The 19231-nt window shown below is 40.4% G+C and overlaps 1 protein-coding gene across 1 annotated transcript in view; it reads left to right on the top strand.

Moving 5' to 3' along the window:
* The window catches only part of MYOM1 (myomesin 1), a 161534-nt gene that overhangs the window by 97469 nt on the left and 44834 nt on the right, over positions 1–19231 (top strand). The window contains exons 23-25 of the mRNA XM_023228515.1: positions 5918–6044; positions 9414–9598; positions 13544–13658. Of these exons, the coding sequence (XP_023084283.1) occupies positions 5918–6044; positions 9414–9598; positions 13544–13658 (427 nt within the window). The remainder of the gene's footprint in view (positions 1–5917; positions 6045–9413; positions 9599–13543; positions 13659–19231) is intronic.

Raw genomic sequence — 19231 nt, 5'->3', positions numbered from 1 at the left:
TTTTTTTTTTTTTTTTTTTTTTGAGATGGAGTCTTGCTCTATCACCCAGGCTGGAATTCAGGAGTGTGATCTCAACTCACTGCAACCTCCACCTCCCAGGTTCAAGTGATTCTCCTGCCTCAGCCTGCCAAATGCTGGGATTACAAGTGAAAGCCACCATGCTCAGCTAATTTTTCTATTTTTTGTAGAGACAGGGTTTCACCATGTTGGCCAGGCTGGTCTCAAACTCCTGGCCTCAAGTGATCCACTCGCCTCAGCCTCCCAAAGTGCTGGGATTGCAGGCGTGAGCCACCGTGGCCAGCTGGGTTTTTAACTTTCAGTGTCCAAATTACAGAGGATGAAGGGATATGGGCTTGATGGCCAGACTCAGCTCACAACCTGTGAAGTGGCTCTTGTTATAGTCACCTGATGGCCACAAAGGGTGGCCTCACATGTGTTCTCCTCTACATGAGGGCCTCCACTGCTCAGGTCACATAAGGGAACCAGAACAGTCTCACTGTTGCTTTAGCTGATGACTTTCTTCTCTAGAGCTCCATCAGCTACATCCAAGCTACCACCTCTTAACACTCAGAATCCCATGCCATGAGGGTTCAGAGCAGGGTGAGGCCAGGGATGACACTTGCCCCAACTCAACACCTTGCTCTTTTAATTTAACATTTGAAATTTATGAAATATCATACACATGCTGAGAATGCATAAAACAAAATTGCATTTTTTTTTTTTTGAGATGGAGTTTCGCTCCTGGCCTCAAGTGATCTGCCCACCTCGGCCTCCCAAAATGCTGGGATTACAAGCAACAGCCACTGTGCTTATACAAAATTGTATTTTTAAGATTCTTCCCTGTTAGTCCATGTGGCTATAACTCATTCTTTTTCATTACTGTGTGGTATGGTATTCCATTACCTGGTCATATCACAGTGTAGTCTTTCATTCAATTCTTATTGCTATTTGGGTATTTTTGCATTTTTAGGTACATCAAGCAACGTAGCTATGAACATTTTTGTATACATCTATCTGCTGGTACATATGTGCACCAGTTTCTCTAGGTGATCAGTTAAATGTCGAATGGCTGGGTTGGGGGCTCTGTTTATCTTCCTCTTTACTGGATAATTCCATACTGTCTTCTGAAGAGTGTGTGAGAATTCCCACCACTCTGCATCCGTGCCAACACTTGGTCTATTCACACATTTTCAGCTTTGACAGTCTGAGTGTCAAATGAGTTTGAACATCTTTTGCTATGTACACAGTCCATTCTGATATCCTCTTTGATGCCTGTTCAAGGATTTTGCCCATTTTTCTGACGCCTTCTTGTTGACTTGCAAAGTTCTCTACATGTTATGAATAGAAATCCTTTGCAGGATTTCTTACACTCTGTAAGTCGCACACATCTTCTCCGACTTTAATTTTAACATCAAATTCATTGTAGTCAGATTTACTAACATTTGCTTTGTCCTTAGTGATATTTGTGCCTTTTTGATGAAATGCCTTCTGTATTCCAAGATCGTGGAGATACTGTAGTTGATTATATTCTAAAAGTTATACTATTTTGCCACTGACATTTCTGTCATTAATTCACCTTTATATTTGTATATGCTGTGAGTTAAGCATCAAAATTAATCCCCCTACGGAGACATAGTTGTCCCAGCATCATCTATTCAAAAGTTTGACATCTGCCTACTATTCTGCCAGGCTGTCTGTATCATATATCATTCCCTTATATGCATGAGTCTGTGTTTGTACTTCTCATGCTGTTCAACTGGTCTGTTTGTCTAACAGTGGGTGAATACCACACTGATTTGGATATTATAGCTTTATAGGCCGGGCACGGTGGCTCACACCCGTAGTCCCAGTACTTTGGGAGGCCGAGGGGGGTGGATCGCTTGAGGTCAGGAGTTTGAGACCAGCCTGGCCAACATGGTGAAACCCTGTCTCTACTAAAAATACAAAAATTATCAAGGAGTGGTGGCTCTCATGCATAATCCCGGCTACTTTTATACCTTTTACTCAGGAGGCTGAGGCATGAGAATCACTTGAACCTGGGAGGTGGAGGTTGCAGTGAGCCGAGATCATGCCGCTGCACTCCAGCCTTGATGACAGAGCGAGACCCTGTCTCAAAAAAAAAAAAAAATTATAACTTTATAGTAAAGTTGATGATTGGTAGATCAGGGTCTCCCAGTTTATTCTTTTTCCAGAGCTACTCTTAGCCCTTTGCACTTGATATAAATTTAAGTATTAGGGTCCCAAGTTCTACCCAAAATAATAATAATAATAAGTAAGACAAAACAAAAGAAAGCAACAATAAAAAAAAGCTTACATTCAACCCAGCTAAACCCATTAGAATTCTGATTGAGGATGCATTGAATCTATAAATAAATTAAGGAATAATTGACATTTTAAAAATATTGAACCTTCTAATCCATGAACATGTTATTTTTCTTCATTTGTTTTGGTCTTCTTTCAAGCCTCTCACTAAAGTTTTACGATTCTTTACAGAGGTTTGTATATCATTTGTTATTTTTTAATAGAGATATTATATTTCCAGTATATTTTTATATCGGTTTTTATTGCTAGTAAAGAGAAATATAACTTTTATATATTGATTTCTCATATAATTATTATATATAGTCTTTTGTTAAATTTTTTAAATAATTTGAATGTTACCTTTAAGTTCTCTTGGAGTCTCTCTATGTATAGTCATATCATGTGCAAATAGTGGCAGTTTACTTCTTCATTTCCAAATTTTATACCTTTCACTTCATTTTCTTACCTTACTTTCTTCATAGCGACTTCCACACAATATTGAATAAAAGTCGTGATGCTGGGGGCATGATGGCTCACACCTGTAATCCCAGCACTTTGGGAGCCTGAGGCAGTGGATTGCTTCAACCCAGGAGTTCAAGACCAGCCTGGGCAACATAGCGAGACACCGTCTCAAATTTCCTTTTTTTTTTTTCTTTTTTAAAGTGGTGATGGTCATTCTAGGTTTGATAGTTATCTTAAAGGGAAATTTTTCAACATTTCACCATTAAATACTGTGTTGTGTGTTACAGATGTTTTGTAGACATCTATTTCAGTTAAAAGAAGTTTCCTTCTATTCCCAGTTTGCCAACAGTTAATTAAAATTATCAAAAACATTTTTTGGGTCTATTGAGAAGATTATATATTTTTTCCCTTTTATTTTAATTTGGTGTATTCTTGTAATTGTCTAATGTTAAAACAACCTTGCATTCCTGGAATAAATTCAACTTGGACACTATATATACTCTGTTTATATCACCTGGATTTTGTTTGCCAATTATCGTTTAGGATTTTTGCTTCTATGTTCATGAGTGAGATTATTCTGAGACTGGAATTAATTTAATACTGATATCTGACAAGGATAGTACAGGAAGGAAAAAATGCAGGATGATCTCCCTTTATTAAGATATAATTCACATACCATAAAATTCACTCATTTAAAATGTTGCTTTATGTATTTTGAAGTGATATTTTTAAATGGATACAAAGTGACTCTTTACCACTACTAATACATTTTACCTTAAAGTCTATATTGCCTGTTATTACTATAGATACACTAGGGTTTTGGGGCGGGGTGATGTTTGCATGGCATGTAACTTTTCATCCTTTAACTTTCTTTCTGTAACTTTCTGCTTTACATGTGTCTCTTAAAAATAGCACGGAGTTAAATTTTGTATTTTCCTCCCTGACAGTCTTTGTCATTTGTTTGCTATTACTGATTACTTTAAAAAAAAAAACATCTAATCATCTTATTTTGTGCTTTCTATTTGTCCTTTCTGTTCTGTTTCTTTCTCTTTTTTTTGAGACAGTCTCGTTCTGGTGCTGAGGCTGGAGTGCAGTGGCGTGATCTTGACTCACTGCAACCTCTACCTCCTAGGTTCAAGCAATTCTCATGCCTCAGCCTCCCAAGTAGCTGGAATTACAGGCATGTGCCGTTTTGTATTTTTAGAAGAAACGGGGTTTTACCATGTTGGCCAGGCTGGTCTCAAACTCCTGACCTCAAGTGATCCGCTCGTCTCAGCCTCCCAAAGTGTTGGGATTACAGGCGTGAGCCACCGCATCCGGCCTGTTCTGTGTTTCATTTTCTGTGCTTTTTTGATTATTTTTGACTCATTTAAAAAAATTATTCAATTTTTCATTCTACACTACCTTAAATAAGTTATAGATTCTGAGTTTCTTTGGTTTTGGTGACTGTGCAACTTAAAGTCTGAAGTTATTTCATTTGTTTTACTCTTATCTCAGAAACAGAAGGGCCTTAAAAACTTTACCCCTTTACCCTTTTCCCAACTCATATGCTATTGTGTTTTTATGTGTCTGTGTTTTAATTCTTTTTAAAATCCAAACAGCAATGTTACTATTGTTTTATAGATTCAACTTACCAATATATTTACCATTTTATTTGCTTTCAATTAAGTGCTTTGAAGATGTAATTCCACCATCTTCTGGCCTATTGTTGCCACTGACATTCAACTCTTGATCTGCTTGTTTGTTTGAGGGTAATTTGCCTTTTTTCTTGGACAGCTTTTGATATGTTCACTTTATCTTTGGTGTGCTATACCTAAAATACTATGGGTCTAGATGTGGGTTTTTTAAAAATATATCTACCCAGGATTTTAGGGGGAAGAGAATTTTTCATCTGTGGGTTAGATTTTTTGGAAGATCTTTCTAGAAAATTCTGTGTCTCCCAAAATATTGTTGCTCCCTCATTTTCTCTCTCTCTGCACTTCTCCCAAAGCTAATTAAACATATGTTTGATGTTCTCACTCTATCTTCCATGTCTGTTAATCAACTTTTCTCTCTTTCCTATTTTTGAGTCTTTCTGCATCATGTGCTGTATAATTTCTTCTGACTTTCCATCAGTTTACAAACTCTCTCTTCTTTTTCATCTGATATTCTGTTGAAAATGTCTTATTTTTTTTTCTTACTGTATTTTCCATCTCTTGTCGGTCACATTTTACATATTCTATAGTTTGCTGCTTCCTAACAAATGTTTTTCATACTAATATATTCCATCACTTATATTTTGCAAATGTTTTAACATTTATTATTTTATCACGTATATTTACCGTCAACAACCCAATTCCTACTGAGTGACACAAAAAATATTAGGTTACTCAGTAAAGAGCAGAAACATTACGATAACTTGAGCATTTTGATTCCCAGCTTAGAACTCGTTTAAATTTCACCTGTACATGCCTTAGCTTTCTACTGCCACATAACAAATTACCACAGACTCGGTGGCTGAAAACAACCCGCATTTGTTATATCAGTGTCCTTGAGTCAGGGGTCTGGGCGCAGCGTCGCGGGGTCCTCTGCTCAGGATCTCACAGGGCTGCAATTCAGATGTCTGCTGAGCCACATTCATGTTGAGTTCCTCTTCCAAGCCCACTCAGGTTGTTGGCAGAATTCAGTTCCTTGCAGCTGTAGGACTGACGCTTCCAACTCCTAGATGCTGCCTTTCTCCAAATGCGAGTGGGTAGGCAGCTCTCAGTGTGACATTTACCTCCTCAAGGCCAGTGGCACCACGTTTTTATTTAGGAGGGGCCCAAACCCCATCGTGAGAGTTCTTACCTGATGACATCAGGCCCATCCAGGACAATTTCCCTTTTGATTAACCTCAAATCAGCTGACTAGGGACCCTCATCTATACTATCTTTTCTCTTTTGCCATATGGGGTGACACAATCACAGGACTTGATCTCCCAATCCCTTTGCCACATTCTATTGTAGGCTACAAGGAGGTCACAGTTTCATCTACACCCAGATTACACAAGTGGTGTGACTCATTGATGGTCACCCTAAGATGTGTCTGACATGGAAGGTAAATAAATAAAATGCTCAACAAGTAGAAAAAAACAAACCTGGAACATTCACTATCTGTGATGTTGTCAATGTTGCAGATTAGCAACTTGAAGGAAAACATGGTGTATCAGTTCCAAGTGGCAGCCATGAACATGGCTGGGCTGGGCGCACCCTCTGCAGTAAGCGAATGCTTCAAGTGTGAAGAGTGGACCATCGCCGTCCCAGGTAAACCACAGACACCGTGCTTCCACACTGCACCTCAGAATTTCCTCCAAGAGAACCTACAACCTGGAACGAAATTCAAATAACTATATGGTCAACATTTAAGGGAAAAGAATTCTCTTGGCCCCTCGTGTTTACCTAAAATATTTTAATGATAATATTAAATAATAGATAGCAATGTAAAACTGAGTATAAATTCTTTGTGCTTGTGTTGCAAGTAAATCCTAGAGCCCTCACCGCTCAGCTTATGTGAGGAGTAGGATTAACAGAGGCAGCCGGATTGAGTGCAAATGAGTGTTTAAAAGGAATTCCAATCTTTGCTTTTGCTTCTGAAAGGCCACTTAAAGGTCATCTAATTTATATCCCACAGCAAAATGTCTCAAGCAAGTCTCCCTGCACTTATTTGTTCTCATATATTGTCACGCTGCTGGGAAGGTTCTCATTTATTAGCTCCCCAAAATCAATCCCTCCATACCCAAGCTACGCGGCTTCTTGGGCGCTCCTCCCTCCTCCCAGCTCTTCATCACATCACACGGATAGATTTCATACACCTGTCTAGGGTTTAAAGCTAACCTCTCTCCGCTTGCCTCTCAGCACTGACTTTTCCAGCCCTTTCTGTCTACATGTTTTCCAAACTCTGAACTGAAAGAAAGTTCCTGGAACCTGGCAAATACTGTCCTTCAGAGGTCATCATAGGGAGTGGTTGGGTGGGCAGGGAAGAAAGTGGGAAGTGGGGCGAGAATGGGGGCGAGGGGGAACTTACCTTGCTTATAACTCTTACAGAGCTATAAAGACAAAATAAAATAAAATAAAAATTGAATGCAAATTTACTAAGCCATTAAGATTTAAACTAGCAATAGTAAGGTATGTAGGGGGTGATTTTATGTCCCTGGTGCCACCCCTTCCTCTGTTTGAAACCCTTTGCCCTTGAAGACCGTCACGTTGCCTTTGCTGAACTCCTCTGTCAGGTGTGAATAACAAGATTCCAAGAGAAACTCAAGAGCAGTTAAAGTGCTCCCTCGACTTCTGCAAATAGAGAGAGAAACACTTTGCTCTTTCCTTGCAGTTCCTTGAGGCCAGGTGGTATTTCTTAAGTCCTTTCTGCCACCTGCGTAAAAGTGGGTCTGTTTTCAGATTCTTGCAATTCCTGAGTAAAGTGAAATGCAATTGACTAGAGACTAAGAAATTCCAAGCAGGCCTGTAGAAATTTTTTTTGAGCAAAAGTGATGTTGGCTGGGTGCGGTGGCTCATTCCTGTAATCTCAGTGCTTTGGGAGGCTGAGGAGGCAGGGGGATTGCCTGGGCCCAGGGGTTCAAGACCAGGCTGGGCAACATAGTGAGGCCTCATCTCTTACAAAATGTTTTTTAATTAGCTGGGCATAATGGTGCATGCCTGTAGTCCCAGCTACTCAGGAGGCTGAGGCAGGAGGATTGCTTGAGCTCACGAGGTCAAGGCTGCAGTGAGCTGTGATCACACCACTGTGTTCTAGCCTGGATAAGAGTGAGGCTCTGTCTCTCTTTAAAAAAAAAAAAAAAGTGATGCAGTTGACAAAAAAAGGTTGCAGGTAAGCACTCTCAACTTAGAGAAGAAATGAAGGGGGCAGCCCCCCACCATCCTGACATCCTGGCTTCTCAGTCCTATCCTTGACTTACTGAGTCGTGTTAGGCAAGTCTCACTTCAAGAAAGCCCCTACGGAAGAAAACAGTAAGAATGTTTTGTCATCCTGTCTTACAGATGACAAAACTGACACTCAGGTTAAATGATGCCCAGAGGGTGACAGAGGTAACAAGTAGCATAATTAGGATAGGAAACTAGGTCTGCTTGTCCCTAGACTATAGCTGCTAGGAAACAACAGAGCATAGTTCCTTGTCTGTAAGGCAGGGATACTGCTCCCAATCTAGACGCCTCCCTGGGTTCTAAGGATGACACAAGATCATGTTTATAAAAGCCCTTCGCAAAACAGAACATGCCACATTCGTGTGAGGTATTTGGCATTAATATTTAAATATAGCTTTATACAAAACATTGGAAGGCGAGCATGACGCATATTTGTGGCCGTGAAACCAAGGTAAATGGTCAAACAAATATTGAACTATCAATTACAAAACACCAAAGCATGGCATAACAGAGTATGTCCTTCTACAGGTTGGCTTTCAGGCCACTGTGAGTCACTTCAGGTGATTTTTGATGGGTTGCCTAGATGTCAGTCATTATTTAAAAAAACAAAGAGAAAGGAAAAAAATAAATAAATTTTTCACCTGCATAGCAGCTGGTGGTCATGCAAAGATACAGGCAATCACTTAGTAGTTCTGATTTGCCAAGAATGTGACTAGCATTCATACAGGCCACATTCTGGCTTTCTCCCTGCAGAGGGTTATCAGGTGACTTGGCCTCTCTGCGCTTTCTGTTAATTGTCTTAAGGAAGAGAGACGTAAATGAATGTAAGGTACCTGGCAGTATTTAGTGCAGATGCAGGGCCCGTAGGATTGATTGTATTTACTTTGGTAAAAGGATTTTGTAAACCATAACCTACCATTTGTTTTTACCCATTTGCGGGCTGCACAGACTCTTTAGGGGGAAGATTTCCCTCCAATTGGGAGTGATGCTTTTTCCTTTGAAAGAGCCATTACTCTCTATATTCATATGCCATCAAATAGAGCTGCTTTCTTTATACTATTTGAGATTAAGGGGACATTTTAGGCTGTCACTCAAAAATTGTCTGAAACTGGGGGCCAGATGTGGTGGCTTCCACCTGTAATCCCAACACTTTGGGAGGCTGAGGCAGAAGGACCACTTGAACCCAAGAGTTCAAGACCAGCCTGGTCAACACAGCAAGACCCTGTCTCTACAAAAACTTAAAAAATTAGCCGGGTGTGGTGGTGCACACTTGTAGGTCCAGCTGCTCAGGAGGCTAAGGTGAGAGGATCCCTTGAGCCCAGGAGCTCGTGGTTACAGTGAGCTACCATCACACCACTGCACTCCAGCCTGGGTAACAGGGCAAAACCCTGTCTCTAAAAATAAAAATTAAAAAATATGAACCTGCAGCTAAATCAAACTGTTCCAATAAAAGGTCTTTAAGACTAATGCAGGCCTGAGAACGGCCTGAAGGGAAGTTTTGGGTCCACCCTTTGAGAGGCACCTCAGAGTGGCCTTACCTACCTACCACCCTTAAAGGGACTCGGTGGGCTGATGTAGAGCAGTGTGGAAATGACAGGAAATGACCACAGAATACTTATTTTCTTGGGAATGCTAAATTTTGAAAAAAGAACACCAGTGTTAGATTAGCTTTAAGACTTACAAGTAGTTCTAAATGTGTGGAGACTTGAGTTTTCTATGTTATGATTTCTCCTTATTGGCTTCTCTCTCTCTCAGGACCACCGCACAGTCTCAAGTGTAGTGAAGTTAGGAAAGACTCCCTGGTTCTCCAGTGGAAGCCCCCAGTTCACTCTGGGCGGACTCCAGTCACTGGTTACTTCGTGGATGTAAAGGAGGCCAAGGCCAAAGAGGACCAGTGGCGAGGGCTCAATGAGGCGGCTATTAAAAACGTATACCTGAAGGTAAGAGGATGCTCAGTTATAGAGCTTCCCTGAAAAAAACAAAAAGGGAAAATTGCTCTACTAATATTAACTTGAAAGTTAGCAAGATAAAACAGAATATCTCTACTTTGATCTGTTTCATATACTGGGCTCCTTGTAAGATTCCATTGGCAGAGGTTGGGGCTGGGAGAAGTTTCTGATGCTTGAAACAGTTTGGTTATATTTAACTTGAATTCCTTAGCACAGCTTTGAAACGTACCCAACAGCTCTTTCTACTCTCCTTTCTCTCTTTGCCTCAATTTACCCACTACATATTTTTGTTACTCATAGTCTTAAAACCTTACTGCTTACCATCCCCAAAAGGTGATTTTTTTCATGCCTCTTTTTTCTGTGGGGATGGTTGATTTGAGGGTGCTGTGTTTAAAAAGTTCACACCAGGAAGCCTGTGACTGCTGGTCCTCCCAAGTCATTCCCGTCTCACGTTAGTTCCTCCCTCAGGCTGGTTCTCACATGAGCTCTCGGAGATTAGTGGAACAGGTTCGCTCAACCCCCTTATCCATGTCACTGCCTTTCAGGTTCCTCTAGTGTGCTCACTGAACCATTTCCTAACTCTGTCGACCAAATACTGTTCCGCCACAGCCACCGAATCTCTCATTTGTACCGAAAGGAAATTTCGAAAGAACGTTTCCCCCTAGTGTTAGCAGTGGCACCTGGAGACCCTGACTCCCCAACAGGGCCTCAGAAACTGTAGGAAATATGATTGCATTACTTACTGCTTAGAATGAAATGTGACTGACTTCACCACAGTCACCAGGATGTCACACACTGCATTTGCACAGTCCTATCTTTTGGCAGCAGAGGTCATTGCCTATAAGGTGAGCTTTGGAAGATACTCAAAGTATACCTGGCCAAAAAGATCTCTCCCTGATCTGCTTCATGAACTAAGTCCCTTCCAGCTGTCAGCCACTCTCCAGAGTTAAGGTATTTCCAGCCACTCTAAACTATGTAAATATATCCTCCAGGAGATAGAGCCCATAAACGATTACACCCAACATGCCATTAACTCAACTTAGCATATGCCAATCAGCTCTCCAACTTCTTGCAAAACTCTGAAGAAATAAGACAGGTCATGTTTTCATGAGGAAGAGAAAAGCTCAAGGAAGAACTGGAGCCTATGATGCTTTTGCTGTCAAGATGAGTCCAGAGGCCCCTGGATTCCAAGAAACCCCCAAAGTACAGTGTAAAATAAAGGTCGGGAACATCCTAGATGATGGTGGTAGGTGTATATGGCTGGAATGAAAATTTCCAAGTCTTCAATCTGCCACCATAGAGGATGCCAAAGGCCTGAGGTTTGAACTGACTCAGGTGAAGCAAAACAAAGGTGAAAAAGCAAGCAAAAAAAAAAAAAAAAAAGAAGAAGAAGTAGAGCTTACATGTGTCAAAGAATGGTTAATGTCACTCATTTTTAAAAAGAAAAAGAATAAAGGCAATTTTAAGAGAGAGAGAGAGAGAAAGAGAGACTGAGATCGAGTACGCCTAATAAACCTGGAAGCGAACTTCCGTAAGGGGAGTTCTTACACTTTATCAACAGTTTTTCTAAAGTAAAAATAATCTTTTTTATTTTTCTGATTATGAAACTAACAATTTGAATGAAAAATTGAAACATAAGAAGCACAAAGAAGAAAGTAGGCCAGGCACGGTGACTCACGCCTATAATCCCAGGGCTTTGGAGGCCAAGGCAGGCAAATCTGGGCTTGAGCCCAGGAGTTCAAGACCAGCCTGGGAAACATGGCAAAACCCTGTCTATGAAAAAAATACAAAAAATTAACTGGCCATGGTGGCATGTGCCTGTAGTCCCAGCTACTCAGGAGGCTGAGGTGGGAGGATTGCTTGAACCAGGGAGGCGAAAGCTGCAGTGAACTGTGATTGCACCACTGCACTACAACCTGGGCAACAAAGCAAGACTCTGTCTCAAAAAAAAAAAAAAAGGAAAATAGATCTGCATCGATGATCTTGATTACATATTTGTGGTGCTGTTGAGGCCTGTGGTCATGGAAGAGTGGAGAGTGCCCCTGTCACCCCAGGGACCAGACACTGGAATGTGAATATACTGCCTGTACATGTTACAGAAATCTGACTCACAGCCAGATAGCATCACCTAGGTGGCAGGTGTGGATGTGTCAGGTACTTGGCGATGACTCTATTTTTATTACAAGGAAATGTTTCTGTGTCCTTCTGGAAATCCACAGTTTCCTGACATTATTTCTAAACATAGAATCTAAACATGTCAGACTCTATGCATTTAAGTTAAAGTTCATTTACAGAATAAAATCCATTTCAAAAATCCGTTAGTGCCAGTGAAGGCTATTACTACATGAATAGTGACATTCTGTTGTAAACACAATACAATTAGTTAGATTAAAAACTTCATAATTTAATACATACCTCATTTAAATACATGATCACAAACACTTCACCTAATTGAATAACTTTATTCTAACATTGCTTGATTTAAATCACATTTTGGATATTGGTCTCTATCACAACATTTTGGGGAAAATTATGCCCTCTGTGTATAATAAATTCCTTCTTAAAACATAACATAGCTTTTAAAAGTCACATGTTTTTAATGTTAAGATGTTGATAAAACATTAACAGTATTGACAATAGTAATGAGATTGTTCAAAACCCAAAGAAAGTTACAAAAAATTAAGTGGGAAACCAGCCATGGCGGCTCACTCCCGCGATCCCAACACTGTGGGTGGCTGAGGTGGGAGAATTGCTTGAGCCCAGGAGTTTGAGACCAGCTTGGGCAACATGGTGAAATCCCGTATCTATTAAATTTTTTTTTTTTTTAGTTAGCCTGGTGTACTGGCACATGCCTGTGGTCCCAACTACTCAGGAGGCTGAGGCCGGAGGACTGCTTGATCCCAGGAGGTCCATGCTACAGTGAGCTGAGATTGTGCCACTGTACTCTAGCCTGAGCAACAGAGTGAAACTCTGTCTCAAAAGTATATATGTATACACACACACACATATATACACACATACATGCGTGTGTGTATATATATCTGACTCACAGCCATATATCATCACCTAGGTGGCAGGTGCAGATGTGTCAGTTACCTGACGATTGCTCTATTTTTATTACAAGGAAATGTTTCTGTGTGTGTATATATGTATATGTGTGTGTGTATATATATACACGAAGTGGGACTGTCATACAAAAATAAATTATAAATGCTTTTTTTTTTTTTACAGCTCTTTATAACTCTAGCTTAGTGGCACATATGTAGTGGATTCTCAGCACATGTCTTGATTATTAAAAACTTGAGGATTTAGAATTTTAGTACACTTTGATTATTCACAAATTATTCAAACTCACAATTGTGTTAATTTCGTGTCTATTTAGTAAGAAATAACTATATTAAATATACAGGAACAACTATTGTTTGTTTTGGTTCTACTAGTTTAACATGCTTTTAAACAAATGGAAAGTGTTCGTGATTCATGCTTTTAATTCTCCTCTTTTGCCAAGAATTTCATCTGAAATTATTCATGGAATATCTCAAAAGGATCGGGGGATAAGGTGACATATGCTATAATGAGCACTTTGTATTTTGTCCTTTTGACCAAAGAATGCAGTGGCTAATGCATGTGACGCCTACGTACACTAGTCTGTTTCTGATGTTGGTAGCCACTAAATTAACTAAAAAGAAGAAACATCAGCCAGAGAATGGATATTGGAAACTCCTCTCTATCTACAGATGGTCCAGAGAGAAGATCATCTGCAGCTAACGTTACCTGCTTAGTGTTTGACAGAATCAAGTCTAGACCACAAGTCTTGTATACCTGGTGCTAGGTCACTAAATCATTACTACAGAGGAAGAGCCCCATCTGTTTAAATGACATAAAACAGCCACTGCTTCATCAAACACCCATTGCTTCTACACCTGCTTCTACTAGGTTCGAGGTCTCAAGGAGGGCGTCAGCTACGTGTTCCGTGTTCGAGCCATAAACCAGGTGGGAGTTGGGAAGCCATCTGACCTTGCTGGCCCGGTTGTGGCAGAGACCCGTCCAGGTGGGCTTTCACCTTTTCCTTAAAACTAATCCTATTTGTGTGAGATACTGAACTAAGGTTTGGCCTTTCTGTGCTTTCCCCTAATTTTCAAAATCATCAATGTGTACTATCTGAATGTCATTGATAAGTAATGATCTTAGAACATGACAGTCATTGGTCCCATCACTGGCACCTCAGGACAGGGTTGAGCCAGGTTTGATGTGGTCTAGGGGCTGTTCTGATGCACATCTGAAAACGCGGAAGTTCTTGATCAAGTTAGGCTTCCTGGACCAACTGTTCCACGCATTCATTCCTGGAATGTTATTCCTATTACACCCTGGCCATTAAGTCTCCTAAGAATATTTTCCCAATCATAGGGGAAGCTAGAGCCGCCCAGTTAGTAGGCACAATCCTTAAACAAAAGTAGGATTTATGTAATTGTGGCTATTATGTTTAAACCAGAGGTCAGCAAACTTTTTATGTGGAGGGACAGGTAATATTTCTCACTCAAAAGCCCTGTGGTCTCTGTTACAACTTCTTAACTCTGCCATGACACAAAAGAAGCCATTGAGGACACATAAACAAATGAGCATGACTGTGTTCTAATAAAAGTTTATCATGCACATTATATGCATTATATAATATGACACGCTATATGCATTCTAAAATTTCAATCTTGTATAATTTTCCTGTGTTTTAAAATAGTAATCTTCTTTCAATTTTTTCAACTATTTAGAAATACATAAACCATTCTTAGCTTGCAGCCCTTACAAAAAGAGGTAATGGGCCAGATTCAGCTCACGAGCCATAGTTTGCTGATCCCTGGGCTAAACTAACAGTGGTCCCAACTGAATGGCTTATAGATTCGAGGCAGCCCTCATTTCCCAGTTTCAAAGATGCCATGATTACTAGAGAAGACAGTCTTGCCCTTTCTTATGAGAACAAAGTTTGCTGTGTTCATTGTCCAACTAGTTTCAGATCATTACATAATGATTTTTTTTTATCATTTAACCTATAAGCTATCATATATTTCAGTTCATTAAAATTACATAAAGGAAAGCACCAGAGGCCAGGCACTGTGGCTCACGTCTGTAATCCCAACACTTTGGGCAGCTGAGGCAAGAGGAACCTACGAGTTCGAGACCAGCCTGGGCAACTTGGCAAAACCCCACCTCTACAAAATGTTTAAATTAGCTAGATGTGGTGGTGAGTGCCTGTAGTCCCAGCTACTTGGGAGGCTGAGGTGGGAGGACCACTTGGGCCCAGGAGGTCAAGACTGCAGGGAGTCATGTTTTCACCACTGCATTCTAGCATGGGCGACAGAGTGAGACCCTGTCTCAAAACAAACAAACAAACAAACAACAACAAAAAACAGCACTGGAAATGAAAGATAATAAAGTATATCACTTTGAAGACTCGGAAGGGTGAGGGCTGAGGGTGGTGTGGATGATGAAAAATTACATACTGGGTACCATGTGCATTTTTGGGGGGTGATGGATACCCTAAAAGCCACGACTTAACCGCTATTCCGTCTGGGCATGTAATGGAATTATATATATGCCCTATAAATTTGTACAAGTTTTTAAAATCACCCAATTATTTTAAATTTATATTCATTCTAGTACAAGCATTTTTGCTTTAATCTGTCCCTGTTTTCAGGCTGAGATAAACACAGAACAGATACAGAATGTAATATTTATTTTTCTGATGAGAAAAGAATGTAAATATAGAAAACTACTTTCACTGCATGTTACTTCAAAAGAATATAAAATGATCCCTTTGAGAAAATATCTTTCCCTTTCATCCTATTTCTTCATGAATTGTTTTCAGCTAGTCTTAGAACTACTCTCTGGACGTGGGTCTGACAAAAGTGGCCTTCTTAGACAAAAGCGTGGTAGGTGTCTGTAAGAAGTACCACACTGCGTGTAAATAACCCTTGCAAAATTTCATGAGAAAACAGAAAAATGCTAGGAACATATACACCAGGTAAAAGGTAACACAGAAAGACACCAGAACACATATTCCTATAGAAATCAAACCCTTCAGCTGACAATTGTGTGAGTAGTAAAGGTGCCAAATGGACATCTCCAAGGACCCAAGGGCAGAGTTTGCTCTCAGAACGACGTAGATTGCTACACAAGTAAACTCTTAATCTAGTCAGGGCTACATCAGAAGCACCCTGGAAGCCATGGGTTCCAAATATGATTGTTAAAAGAATTTAAATCAATTTCTTATTTTCTCATCTATAGCCTCAGAAAGGCAGGTGGTGGGCATGACATTAACAGAGCCATCACTAGGGAAATTTTGCCACCAGAAAAGGATCTGCTGGTAATCTCCTGGGTGAGAGTTTGTTTCACTGACTTGGATTAAGGAACCGAAAGTCATTTGCATGCCATTCCATTCCCAGACTCGAACTACAGACAGCTGCAACACTGATACGCTAAGCAGCACCCTGTTAACCCCCTGGACAAACCACTGGCTCACAGCCTAGAGAAGAACGCTGGATATGCAAAGGCCAGATGGAATCCTGTGACATCTGAGCCTGTTTTCTATGCAGTAGGCACACACTCATTACTGCCATATGTATTTCTTGAGCTCCTACTGTGTCAGGTGCCATTTGGGCCCCAGGAATAATATGACATCATCACTGCACACTGGGCTTGCAATCTAATGGAAAAGACAGCATTTACAGCACAGGATGATGAGAGCTAGGAGAGGTGCTCATAAAAGATTTCTATAGCCGAATAGGCTATAAACTAGGTAGCAAGGTTTTATAAGTCCCTATAAAATCTTTATACGTAGCCTAAAATTTTCTGTATGTATTCATTCTATTAGATATCAACATATTACTTTTACCCACTTTATTTCTTTTATGTTAGAATACATGGCAGGGGAGCATGTTATCAACTTCAAGATTTAGGATGTGAAACTTGGATTGCTATTTCAGAAGAACAACTTTTGAGTGGATGCATTATTAAAATTTCAGTTAGAAAACAAAGCTTATCTCGTAATAGCAAACCACAAATACATCGAACAAGATACTTCAAGTGTAATTTGAATTCCACTTTAAAAGTTAACTTAATCTCCTGGGGTTGGTAGGATCACCGGTCTCCCTTTGAAGTCAAATAATATGTTGCAAGTGGATGTATTCTTGTCTATTTGTGCTGGGAGTAAGAATCCAGATAATGAACTAAGTGTGTCATGCTTTACCAAGAAATCCATTAGCTAAAAAGTCTGTAAAAGAATGGAATAAAACATAATGTGGATGAGTTGGCACATAAAAAAGGATGGTCTCTCCTTGATATTAGATATTTTAAAAACAGCAGCTGTGGCTGATTGCATCAGGCCTGGGGTGGAGGTAAAGGCCAAGTGAGCCAGATCAGATGGAAGACAAGAGAGAGACCTGCCAAAGCCTGGAAGGTGATCTGGAGGGCACCATCGCTGGCAGTACAGACCGCAGGTATTCTTACCAGAGAAACCGAGCAGTGGGCAGGAGAATCAGGTGGTGGGCTGGGTCCCAAGCAAAAACTGGATGATGGAAGTTAGCTTGGTCACAAGGCAGGTTAGGAGAAAGCATTACCAGAAGGAATGATGAGTTGAGATTGAGTTGATAACCTACCAAGCAAGAGCTCGTTACAATCCCAGTGTCTAAACACTGGTTGGTTCCAGAGCCTGGCAGGAATGAGAAGGCAAATGTGTGCTCCGTGGCCAAGTGGTGACGTCATGAAGTGAAGGATTCTAAAGCAGGAAGTCAGACTAACTTTAAAAGATGAGCTCAGCTGGCTCATTTGGAGAACTGCGCTTGGCCAGGTGTGTTGGCTCACACCTGTAATCCCAACACTTTGGGAGCCCGAGGTGGGTCGATCATGAGGTCAGGAGTTCAAGACCAGCCTGGCCGAGATGGTGAAACCCCGTCTCTACTAAAAATACAAAACAAAATAGCGGAGTGTGGTGGTGTGCACCTGTCATCCTAGCTACTCGGGAGGCTGAGGCAGGAAAATCGCATGAACCCAGGAGGCAGAGGTTGCAGTAAGCCGAGATTATGCCATTGCACTCCATCCCAGGCGACACTGTGAGACTCCATCTCAAAAAAGGAAGGAAGGAAGGAAGGAAGGAAGGAAGGAAGGAAGAGAAAGAAAGAAAGAAAGAAAGAAAGAAAGAAAGAAAGAAAGAAAGAAAGAAAGAGAAAGAAAGAAAGAAAAGAAAGAGAGAGAGAGAGAAAGAAAGGAGGAAAGAAAGAAGATTAAAAAAAGAAAACTGCACTTGTATTTGCTCGCTAACTGATCTCTTTCATCTGCTAGGACCATAGTTCTCAACCTTGCTTGTACATTAGAATCATATGAGGAACGTTTTCAAAATACTGCTATCCAGACTCAACTCCAGACCAATTAAATCAGGATCTTTAGGGCCGATGGAATGATGACAGAAGATCAGATATTCTTAAAAAAAAAAAAAAAAAAAAAAAAGAATCTTTTACGCTGGGTACCTGAACATAGACTTATTGCTGTTTGTTCGTTTACTTAGCAATTTGGGCAATTCCAGTGTGAAAACAGGCTTGTGAACTGTACATTAGACCATAGCTCCTCAACATAGGAACTGCATCTTTTCTCTACATGTGCTGAGAGTCTAACATAGCACCAGGTATATAGTAGCTGATTTATTAAATGAAAAAATAATGAATGAATAAGTAGCATGTTTGCCAGTGAGTGTGACTCTGTCTTGAAGCCTCAGTGTGGGCACTTCACCCTAACTGTCTTGTTCTGCCTGCCCTGGTTATGATGGGTGTCTGGTGGAGGCTCCGATGTGGGCATGAGGCTGAGTGGTCAGACTCTGGTCCTAATCTGAAACCCAGGGCAGCTCAGTACTATACGTGACCAATTACATTAACTCACTTTCCTCTGCTTCTATTCTGTCCCGCCCTTCAGTTTTTTAAACGTCACCACACACATACACCATGGAGAACAAATAATTAAAGCTTATAAAAGTGATATATTCATGCTCATGTAAAACAGTTTATATGAGAAAGAAGTATCATATCAGATTACAAAATGTATAGGAAGGCTAACAGTCTACTGTGATTTTATTTAAGCTTTTAAATTTTATCCTTTATTATCATTTTTTTGCAGGGAGGAGAAAGAAAAGTGGGATGAAATGAGTTAATTTCCAAATAGTTCATTTTAGTCCTGAGCCACCCTTGAACCCATTAGGATACCGGGAGTTCTGGGCAAGCCTTGGAGGGACCATGGGAATGCTGTCTTGGCCCTGTAATCCCAACAGGAAGTCCAAATAGGAGGGTCACTTGAGCCCAGGAGTTGGAGACCATCCTGAGCAACATAGTGGGACCTGTCTCTACTAGAAAAGAATAGGAAAGAAAAAATAATAATAATGAGATCTGTTACAATCAACGATCTCTGTGTCCATATTAAGGATTTGCTTAGGTTGAGGAGCTGACTAGTGACAACTCTTCTTAAATCCTTTTTAGGCAACAACACAACAGCTCTCTCACATTCCATACCTCAATCTCCTGAGATCTTAATTAAGTTCTTCATATTCATGAACAGGTTAAAAGGTTGTTTCTGAGAAAATCTAAGTTA

This window comes from Piliocolobus tephrosceles, chromosome 18, assembly GCF_002776525.5.
Source record: "Piliocolobus tephrosceles isolate RC106 chromosome 18, ASM277652v3, whole genome shotgun sequence".
Classification (NCBI taxonomy): domain Eukaryota; kingdom Metazoa; phylum Chordata; class Mammalia; order Primates; family Cercopithecidae; genus Piliocolobus; species Piliocolobus tephrosceles.
This window is presented reverse-complemented; position numbering and strand designations above follow the sequence as displayed.